Source organism: Microcebus murinus, chromosome 2, assembly GCF_040939455.1.
Source record: "Microcebus murinus isolate Inina chromosome 2, M.murinus_Inina_mat1.0, whole genome shotgun sequence".
Taxonomy (NCBI): Eukaryota; Metazoa; Chordata; class Mammalia; order Primates; family Cheirogaleidae; genus Microcebus; species Microcebus murinus.
Genome location: NC_134105.1, coordinates 31624906 through 31636011, shown reverse-complemented (window position 1 = coordinate 31636011; position 11106 = coordinate 31624906). Strand labels below are relative to the sequence as shown.

General features: G+C 43.5%; 1 protein-coding gene across 2 annotated transcripts; it reads left to right on the top strand.

Moving 5' to 3' along the window:
- Positions 1-1645: 1645 nt before the first annotated feature.
- On the top strand, positions 1646-8345 carry SVBP (small vasohibin binding protein). 2 transcript variants are annotated; one of them, XM_020289980.2, is made up of 3 exons: positions 1646-1819; positions 2838-2987; positions 7945-8345. In XM_020289980.2, the coding sequence occupies exons 2-3, from the start codon at positions 2874-2876 to the stop codon at positions 8029-8031; spliced, it is 201 nt and encodes a 66-aa protein (XP_020145569.1). In that variant the 5' UTR covers positions 1646-1819; positions 2838-2873; the 3' UTR covers positions 8032-8345. The 2 variants fall into 2 exon arrangements, with proteins under 2 accessions (XP_020145569.1, XP_020145570.1); XM_020289981.2 differs by lacking the exon at positions 1646-1819 and adding an exon at positions 1957-2147.
- Positions 8346-11106: the final 2761 nt, after the last annotated feature.

Here is an 11106-nt window from a genome sequence, read left to right as displayed (position 1 = left end):
CTCTGTCTCAAAAAAAAAAAAAAAAAAAAAAAAAAAAAAAAACATTTAAGGCTTGGCCAAGTTCTGTAGCTTACACCTGCAATCCTAGCACTCTGGGAGGCCGAGGTGGGAGGATTGCTTGAGCTCAGGAGTTCAAGACTAGCCTGAGCAAGAGTGAGACCCCATCTCTACTAAAAATAAAAAAAATAGCTGGATGTCGTGGCACATGCCTGTAGTCCCAGCAACTCGGGAGGCTGAGGCAGGAGGATCCTTTGAGCCCAGGAGTTTGAAATTATAGTCAGCTACAATGATGCCACTGCCCTCTAACCAGGGAGACAGAGTAACACTCTATCACAAAAATAAATACATTTATAAAATAATAATATTTAAGGCTTCTGATATCTAGTGCTAAACTGGCCTCCAGAAAGGTTTTAACCATTTTTGGAAAAGGCACAACTTTTCAGTGCCTCTGTTCCCTTCTCTGTAAAATGGGAAACATATATTATACATATTACTATGAGGAATCAATGAGATAATAAATGTGAAGCTGAGATGGAACTGGCAGGCACTGCTTTGGGAACTGCTTTGGCATTGCTTTAGACATTGCTTTGGGCACTGCTAACAGCATTACTTAATTCTGCCAACTGTTTAACTGAGTTAGGAAGTCTCAAAGCAAAGTTTCAAACTACCCTGATCAAAACAAGATGGAGACAGAACAAATTCCAACTGATTAGGACCAAGATGGATAAATTGACCACCTCTTGACCCTACAACTTCATTATACACTTCATTTCCATAAAAGTTTCTAAGAAAACCTGCCACTTTCATCATGAACCTGATGCCATGAAACTGTCTGTTTGACCATATTTAGTCAAAAGGAGGGTGTTACTCTAATTCTGGGAAAACATCACCACTTTCTAAGAAACAACATGAATATTCCTCCCCTTGTTTAGCTTATAATTAAGCTCTTGCCTAACTAGAGGAGCTAAAGGACCATTTGGCAGGTTCTCCTCTGCAGGGAGAACTAACCTCTACTCTGTGTGTGGAGATTTTCTATACTTTCTAAGTAAAACTCGCTTTTACTTTATACCGTTGGCTCGCTCCTGAATTCTTCCTTGAGCAAAGCCAAGGAAGGACCCAGTTGGACTTGAAATGATTCTAGCATTGGAAGTCACTTTGCTGTGTCAAAGCTACAAAAACAGTGCCTGGAATACAGTATGCCCAGAAGAGAGGTAGCTATTATAATATTTTTGTCAATCCTTGCTAATAAATGGAAAATGACAGCTATTTTAATTTACATCTCCTCAATAATCAGTGTAACTTCACTGTTTCTCTGCGCTTCAACTGGCTGTACTAGTGTCAAGATTCCCTCCTTCAAAGCACCGGCAAACAGGATCTCACTTGATCCTGATAAACTCGTGAATCAAGGTGACCATCACCAATCCCCAGTCTTTTGAAGCTCAGAATTCCTATTCTGAGCAATTCCAATCCCAGGACTCAGACGACACCCTACTAAGCCTAGCAGCTGGCCCGGAAAACATTCCCAACAAAAGCTTCGTGAGTCGCAAGTCCCCACTAACCGCGCCCCTGCGCCCCCAACAGCGCCAGGCAGCCTCCGGCCCCGCCCCCAGCGCGGGCTTTCCAGACAGGCTCTCTGCGCACGCGCGGCCGCGCCTGCGGCGGAAGCCCGAAGGCGCGCGGCCATCTGCCCCTCCCTCCGCCCCGCCCAGTCCGAGGGGCGGCGGGCTCGGAACGCTAGGGCCGGCGGGGGAAGGCCAGCGTTGCCCCCGCGTGGGGCGTTGTCTGCGACGCGGCGGAAGCCCTAAAGTCCCGAGACCCGGTAGGCAAAGGCACCGGCTCCGGAGCCTCTCGGTCGGCGGCTCTGGCCCCCGCCGCCATTTTGCTCCGAGAGAGGGAGGCGGGCGCCGTCCCCCGGGCCGGGGCGGGGTCGGGACGCGGGGGGCGGGCCCGGGCGGGCTGTGGGGCCCAGCGGCAGGCCCGGGAGCAGTGGCTGCGGTCGGAGTTGGGCGGGAAACCGTCAGGCCTGGCAATGGTGGGAACGCCCGAGTCCAAGGCCGGAGACTGGTGCAGGGCTTCGGCCGGCCTGTCCCTCTGGGCCTCTGTGTCCCGATTATGACAGTCCCACGCTGGGTACAGCACGCCGCGGTGTATGAGACGCTTTCTCTTGGGTCTTCTCATTTGATCCTTATACAGCAGTTCTTGGAGGGAAGCCAGGGAAGGGACTATGGCCCCATTTGGCAGACAGAAAACTACGGCTCAGAATGGGGAGGAGATTTGCCCAGGGACACCCAGCGAGGTGTGGCAATGGGACTCAGGTCCTACTCCACCAAATCCAGTGCTTTTGCGGCCAGGCCACTCTGCCTCACCTGGCAAAAGTAAGGGCTGAGCTAAGGGATTAGTTAGGTGAGTGACTGGCAGGTTGGGTTTTTGTTTTATTTTGTTTTTGAGACAGAGTCTCACTTTGTTGCCCAGGCTAGAATGAGTGCCGTGGCGTCAGCCTAGCTCACAGCAACCTCAAACTCCTGGGCTCAAGCAATCCTGCTGCCTCAGCCTCCCGAGTAGCTGGGACTACAGGCATGTGCCACCATGCCCGGCTAATTTTTTCTATATATTTTTAGTTGGCCAATTAATTTCTTTCTATTTATAGTAGAGATGGGGTCTCACTCTTGCTCAGGCTGGTTTCGAACTCCTGACCTTGAGCAGTCACCCGCCTTGGCCTCCCAGAGTGCTAGGATTACAGGCGTGAGCCACCGCGCCAGGGCCTCAGGTTGGGTTTTTAATGTATGTTTGTTTGTTTGTTTTTATTTTGAAGATCTGACTTTTTCTCTATTATCCAGGTCAGACTTGACTAAGAAGAATCCAGAAGCCAAGCCATGGATCCACCTTCACGTAAAGAAAAACCCAAAGTTAAGGAACCTGTCAACAGAGTTGAGAAGGCTAAGCAGAAATCAGCCCAGCAGGAGCTGAAGCAAAGGCAAAGAGCAGAGGTGAGATTGAGGTGGAGGCTCTGTGTGTAGTCCACTGGACATGATGCTGCAGCAGATGAATAGCAGAAAGGAGAACTGTGATGGGGAGCCCTACTTGCCTCCAGGCAAGACAGGTTTCTCCCAGGTTTAGAGAGATCATTGAGGTTTGGAATGGTGAGGTGGCAGCCCAGAATCACATGCAAGGAGGCCAGCTTGTGCCAGGCCTCCAGATGACTCTTGGTGCAGTGCTTTTGTGGTAGGGACCTGAGAGAAGGAAGAAAGGAGAAAAGCGATATGTAAGGGGAGGGGGATTCAGAATGAGAAAGAGAGCAAGTGTCAGACACCCCTTCTGGAGCTGGTGCAGAAAATAGCCACTCATAACCATGTGAAGTCCAAGTTTGGTTTTTTTGTTGTTGTTGTTAGCCTAGGCATTACAAGGACAAGGTCCCAAGTTTTAAACCCACCAATGTGTTCTTTGTTCTCTCAACACATAAAATCAATTTGAGAATAAAAAGCTTTCAACTTTCCATTGCCAATGTTGAACCACATCCACACATAAACATTTTATTTTAGTATTTAATATCAAGGAAAAGTTTGCTATTTATTTGGTTGTTGAGAAATTTAAAAATACAGAAGACTGGACTGTTAACAACAAACACCTGGCTACTCAGCACCCCTGATTGGTAGTGGTTAGCATTTTGTCATATTTGCCTGGAGCCTTTTTAAACTAGGATAAATAAGAAGTACATATCAATTTTAAGTCCCTTTTGTCCCTTTCCTGTTTATAGCCTTTTTCCGCATCCCATGGGCAACTACTTTTTACACTCAAATATATTAATAAATATCCTTGAACAACATATGATATTCTTTTGTGTTCTAAATTTTTATATTAGTAAAGGTTCCATTTTATTTTGCATTTTGCTTACATTATGTATTTTAGAACCATTCATATTAATATAAGATTCTAGACCGGGCGTGGTGGCTCACACCTGTAATCCTAGCACTCTGGGAGGCCAAGGTGGGCGAATTGCTGTGAGCTAGGCTGATGCCCTGGCACTCACTCTAGCCTGGGCAACAAAGCGAGACTCTGTCTCAAAAAAAAAAAAAGATTCTAGTTTATTGTCATTACTCTTTACAGTAGTATTTTTTATGAATCCATTTTATGTAAAATATATACCCATTCTTCCAGAAATGGACATTTAAATTATTTATAGGGTTTTTTTGCTATTTACAGACATTGCTCTACTGAAAAACTTTTATTATTATTATTATTTTTTGAAACAGTCTCGCTTTGTTGCCCAGGCTAGAGTGAGTGCCGTGGCATCAGCCTAGCTCACAGCAACCTCAAACTCCTGGGCTCAAGCAATCCTACTGCCTCAGCCTCCCAAGTAGCTGGGACTACAGGCATGTGCCACCACATGCTAATTTTTTCTATATATATTAGTTGGCCAGTTAATTTCTTTCTATTTATAGTAGAGACGGGGTCTCGCTCTTGCTCAGGCTAGTTTCAACTCCTGACCTTGAGCAATCCGCCCACTCTGCCTCCCAGAGTGCTGGGATTACAGGCATGAGCCACCGGTACCCAGCCAATGAAAAACTTTTAGATGTCTCTTTTGGTACCTGTGCTAAAATTTCTGTAGGGTATTTAACTAGAAGAATTATTAGGTATGTTTTCAATGTTACTAGACATTGCCTAATTGCTTTCAAAAGGATTGTACAAGTTTGCACTCCTACTAGCAGTGTGAGAGTTGTCATTCCTCATTTCTTTTCTAATACTTGATATTGTCCATTTTTAATCTTTTTTGTTCATATGATCCATTCATTAAATAAACAGCTGCTACTACATGCCAGGTGCTGTTCCAGGAATTTGAGACACATGACAGAACAGAGCAGAGAGGAATCCCTGCTTTCATCGAGCTTGCATGCCATAGGGGAGAGGGAAGAGGCAGACAGGAAATGTAATAAGTAAATTTAATGGTATGTTTGAAGTTAACCTGTAAACTGAAATCTACCTTTGGATTAAGCCAGACCACCTGAGAACTGGTGACCTGGGTTCTAACAAGTGGTTCTGCCCTTTCCTTTACCTACCCATCCCCGCCTGGATTCAGGCCCCCAGATGATTTTACTGCCTTGTGCTTTGATGAACAACTTGAGTGTTGCTGTAAGAAATAGCCATATGAAAATGGCCTCTCTAAACTGTAAGGATAGATGTTGAGGACATTGTTTATGTCCTTATTGACACCTTTCCTGTGAGGTTTCTACAGATTAAAATTTATTTGTCTGACTTCAAATCCCAGTTCTTCCCATGTGACTTTGGAAAAGATACTTAACTTCTCTGAACTTCATTCCTCCTTGGTAAAATAAGGACAATAATACCTATCTCACAAGACTGTTAAAAGGAATAGAAATATTATGTGCAAAGCACTTATCACAGTACCTGGCACAGAGAAAGCATTCAATAAACAGCAGTGATTATGATCAGCAATCATTGTGCTTCCAAGCAATCGGCTGGCTTTTATGGTGTGGGCTCTCAATTGAACAGTTGCTGGTGTTCGTGTTGGCTTGCTGAAATGTGATGTTGGGTTTGCGTTCCAGCAGTAGCTGGCACTTGTGGAGCTCTTGAGATGTGCCAGGCCCAGGCCAAGCTGCACATGCAGGACCACATGTAGTCCTCACACCAGGGCTTCAAGCATGTATTAGTGTTACTCCCATTTAACCGTGGTATTAATAAATCCTTCCTAGAATAAGATAGGGATATATAAAATATATGAGGTAGGAGGTGTTATCCTCACAGTAAAGTGAGGTCCCTAGATTCCTGTAGTTAACGATGGACAGAACTGTAGTCTAAACAGATCTGACATTCATCTGCTGCTTTTTGCTCTGCCCTGCAGCTTACTTGCCATTTTCTTTATCTGTATAGCCTGGAATACAGTCTCCTACAATAGGGATGTGACAAGACCCTTGTTGGGAGGAAGGGAGGGAGCTTCCATTCAGTTGTGCAAAGATTCCACATCCCAGGAAGTTGGACGTGAAGGAGGAGGTGAATGGAAGCAGACAGCACATTTGGCAGTTGAAGCAGCATTTGACACTGCTAGAGACCCTTTCCTTCTCCACTGAAAGTCTTTAATTCCTTGGCTTGGACACTCTCACCCATTTTGAGTCTCTTCTTTCTCTGCATATTTTATTTCTTCTCCTACCACCTTGCCTCCTTGGTCTCAAGGCCTCTAAGAACCTATTTAATATTCCTCTCAGTCCCTGGCACAGAAGTGTGCAGATTAGAAATGCTCTTCAAATAGTTATTAATGAAGCAGAGGTTTTACATATATGTGTGTATATATATACACACCTTCACCTTTGGTGCCATCTTGTGAAAAGGTAGCATTATGTTTTTTGAGACTCGTTTGTGGTAGTGTTTGTAACTATTTTTATCACTGTGGGAATTCCATTTTCCTTAAAGATTATAGGATTATTCAACCTTTCTAGTCAGTTTTGATCATTTTACTTTTTTTAGTATCTTGGTACAAAGTTCATGATATTTGTTTTTATCTCTGTTATGTCAGTAATTATGTGTTCTTTCTAGTTCCTAATAACACTTCTTTGTGCCCACTTCTTTTTATGTTGATCACGTTAGAGATTTGCAGGGTTTTTTTAGTTGTGTGTGTGTGTGTGTTTGTTTTTGAGACAGAGTCTCGCTCTGTTGCCCGGGCTAGAGTGCAGTGGCATCATCACAGCTCACTGCAGCCTTGAACTCCTGGACTCAAGCCATCCTCCTGTCTCAGCCTCCTGAATAGCTGGGACTATACCTGCACACCACCACACCCAGCTAATTTTTTCTAACTTTAGTAGAGACATCTTACTCTTGCTCAGGCTGGTCTCAAACTGCTGACCTCAAGTGATCCTCCTGCCTCAGCCTCCTAGAATGCTAGGGTTACAGGTGTGAGCCATCACGCCGAGCCATTTTTTCGTATTTTCAAAGAACCATCTTGCAGTTTTGATGACCCTTCTCTATTGTAGGTTTGGGTGCTTTTTCATTAATCTCTGCCTTTATTTTATATTTTCTATTTGTCCCACTTCTCAGTTTCATTTCTTTCCCTTTCCTTGTCTTCTTTTCAATTAATCAAGTTATATCTTCTATACACACACACACCCCTTCTTCATTTTTTTTATTTCAGCATATTATGGGGGTACAAATGTTAAGGTTACGTATATTGCCCACATCCCTCTCCCCCCTCAAGTCAGACATCCTTCATTTTTTTCTTCTACAAATTAGGAAGTTTTATGATCTGTTTCTGTTCTTAGTGGATTGATTACTATAAGGATAAAGAAAGGTGAGGTGCCTTTCACATTAGAATGTCTCCTGCCATCTTCTTTCCACCCCTGCTGCCTGCCCTGGGTCATATTCCCACTACCTCCTCCCTGGACTGTTGTATCAGGTGCCTCCTGAGTGGTTTATAATCTCTCCTCCCCAAACTCCATCCCTCACATGGCCCCCAGTCATCTTTCCTTAAGCACAGATACATTCAAGTTGCCCACATTTATCCTTGCAGGCTCTCCAGATTCTGCCAGATAAAGCCCAGATTTCTTGGCATGGCATTTAAGACCCCAACATACTTTTCTTACCTTCTCCAGCTCCCCAGTCACACTCTATAAAGTATACTACCATGCTTGAAGTTTCCAGAACTGGTCCTATACTTTTCCATCATATTTATTTACACATAATATCCTCCCATATCACCTGTCATGTTCCATCCCTAATCTCTACCTGTTCAAATCCTATTAATCCCTTAAAGACCAAACCAAGCCACCTGCCTCACTGTTTCTTTTCTGATTCCCTGGATAAAATTAATACCCACCTTTCCTGTTCCCAGTCACTGTCATCATCACTGTGTAGTCCTGGCATTTTCAGATGACGCAGCCTGTTGTGTCAGGAGATATGTTACTTTCATTGTTAACAGATACATCTGTTTTTCCCATTCAGATCTATGCCCTGAACAGAGTCATGACAGAACTGGAGCAGCAGCAGTTTGATGAGTTCTGCAAGCAGATGCAGCCTCCTGGAGAGTGATTCCCTGCTGTGTTCAAGCTAGAGGGGACCCTGAAGGCTTTGTGAGCCTGTTACAGGTTTTAAGGTGGCCCATTTGGAGCCTTACAGAATTAGACAAGAAGAAATTTGTGGATAAATCTGAACTTAGGTTTGTAACTTGTACTTCACATGTTCCTCCAATGTGAACTGGACCCGTGCTTACTGAAGAGACTTGTTTTCTTCTTATAAAACAGTAGATTCTTTTTTTAAAACCTTTTTCTATTGTTTGAGAAAAATCAGTGTTTCTCGTGAAACTATGTATCTTCTCCAGAAATGCAAATAAAATGTTAATAAAATGTTCACTTCCTCATACTTTAGCAAGTGCCTAGCCATAGAAAGTGGAGTACAAAAGAATGGTAATAGGAAAGTTGAAGGAGTTCTTTCTCCTTCAGGAGCAGGGTAGGAAGGAGAGGAGAGAAAGAACATGACTGCTTCCAATTTTCATGCTTCCTGGGGCTAACGGTCTCCAGATCCTGCTGATCCTAAGTTTTTAGGCACAGAAATATAAATATGTGACTCCTTTTCTCCCAGATGAGCCTCTAGTCAGGGTGAGAGGCTTGAAGCTAGGATTCATCTCACCTGTGATTGTAGCGCGCTGGCAGCGGCTTACACTGATAAGGGAGTGCAAGTGCTTTTTTTTCACTTTTGGGGTTACTTTATCAGGCCTAGAAACAGGTTTGTGATGGCAGTGTTCAGTCTGGTCCCTCAGAAACCAGTCACCCACCTATCCATGTACCATTTTTAGGTGTAAAAATGTAAAAGTTGTTTCTGTTGCAGACAAGTGTCAGGAATGGTAGTTCATACCTGAATGTTAGCAGTGGAGTTATTTTAATGCTTAGCAAGAGGGGAGGTTATTTTTTATTTTTATTTTTTTTTAGACAGAGTCTCACTCTGTTGCCTGGGCTAGAGTGCCATGGCATCAGCCTAGCTTACAGCAACCTCAAACTCCTGGGCTCAAGCAATCCTCCTGCCTTAGCTTTCTGAGTAGCTGGGACTACAGGCATGCACCACCATGCCCAGCTAATTTTTTCTATATATTTTTAGTTGGCCAATTAATTTTTTTCCATTTTTAGTAGAGACAGGGTCTCACTCTTGCTCAGGCTGGTTTTGAACTCCTGACCTTGAGCAATCCTCCCGACTTGGCCTCCCAGAGTGCTAGGATTACAGGCATGAGCCACCACGCCTGGCCTGTTTTTTCAGGATATTTTATTTCCAAATATTCCTCAGGAGTTAGGGGAGAAGGATTTTGGAGAGCTGAATAAATATGGAAATGAGGCAGATCACTCAGATGAGGCAAAAGAGCCAGACACTGCCGCCACCTTCACTCTAAGCAGGAAATGCCTGTATTTTCCCTATGGGTGTTGGGAATAATCTCAAGCTGTCCCCATCTCCTCTGTCTCCCTGCTGCCTCTGAAGTCACTGAGAATACTGCTCCCATTGCTATTTACTCTAGTAAATATTAACTATTATTATTGCTATTATTTTAAATTGAAAGATATATTCAAGAGGAAGATATACAAGAGGAAGGCTAGAGGAGAGAGAACAAGTGAGCTAATATTTATTAAACATCTTTTACATGCCATTCATTATTCTAGGTATTTTACGTGTCATTGTATTTAATCCTGAGAGGAAGTAAATCTAACAATTTATAGATAAGGAAGTGGGTTTTGAGAGATTACTTTACTCAAGGTCACAAAGCTAAAAAAGAGGTCACAAAGTAGAATTCTGTCACGTGGTTCTACTCACCAGACATAGGAGTAGTACCTGAGGTTAGGAAGAGGGGACTAGACGTTTAAGTCTTGGTCTTCTCACTTATTCCTAAGAGGAAGCCCAAGAAGAGTTGTTCTATTTTAGAAAACCACTGTCTGAGGCAGCAAAGATATGAGCAGCGTTAGCATCTGAGACCCCCACGCCCAGGCAGAAGTATAGCCATACTTCCAGAGAATTGCATGGAAGCATACATCCCTCTGTTAAATCAAGAGGCTTTCAGCTGACTAGTATCACCAACCTACAAAAAATTGGAGGCAGTGAAGTATGAATTATTATTGTTACAAATAAACTACAATTTACACATCCAAATAGGTATTTTACTTTTCAAAGCAGTCCTCTTGGGCATCTACATATTTATCCTAACTCTGCTGCTGTCACTTAAAATGACATAGCATCTTTTTCCTTTGAACATAGTTTCAAATTTTAGAAATAGCCAAAAGTCATGTAAAAAGAAAAAATCTTAGGGCCACCCCTACCCCCCATTTCCTCATGCAAAAGAGAAGGTAAAAGCCTCAGGTACCTGTGAAGAGCTGGCCCCACAGATGATTCACTAAGGAAATATCTTGCCAACCTCCCATAAGCAAGGACATACAAGTGATACCTGTGTCTAGCATCTAAAGCTAAAGCATGTTTGATTCCACACTAATAATGGATTACAAGTTTATCTTACAGGTAACAGAACAGAAGACAAGACAGAATCAGACATTTTTCCACCTACCCAGGGATACCTACATAATTAATGCTTCCTTTGCGTTATGTAAAATGTAGATTTCTTGGGCCTCACAAGAATGTAACCACTACTTCATTAGCCTTTATGTCGGCTAATGTGTCTAATCTCTAAAGGAAGCAAAAGGCAGAAGACTTGAACTTTTAGGATACAGAATTTTTAAGTTATTATACAAAATCCTACACATATTCAAACTGGGCAACATGGTAGCCCCACGATTAGCTCTGGTCTCAGCCAGAGGCTGCAAGTATAAGAAATACTTTAGGAAGCCCTTCCCACCAGTGGGTAATTATGATCAGGCAGGACTAAGGCAGAGGCCACGCCAATCCTGAAGGGTTTCATTCCTTTCCAAGGGTCACCCCACTAGTAACAGAGCCAGAACTCAAACCCAGCCCACATTTAACTTGGGGGAAAAATCTGTTCTTGATATAAACAAGTATTGTTCCCAAGGAGTGAGAACTCTGAATAAAGAGAAAGAAGTGAAAGCCACGGGCCCTACGGTAGGTTATTCTGGTTCCAGGCAGCAGAGACGCCATGTATCCAGCACGTGACGACACAGG

Coding starts and splice junctions, on each gene's coding strand:
- SVBP (XM_020289980.2), top strand. CDS start 2,874: ATGGATCCACCTTCACGTAAAGAAAAACCCAAAGTTAAGGAACCTGTC. Junction 2,988..7,944: donor AGCAAAGGCAAAGAGCAGAG/GTGAGATTGAGG, acceptor TTTCCCATTCAG/ATCTATGCCCTGAACAGAGT.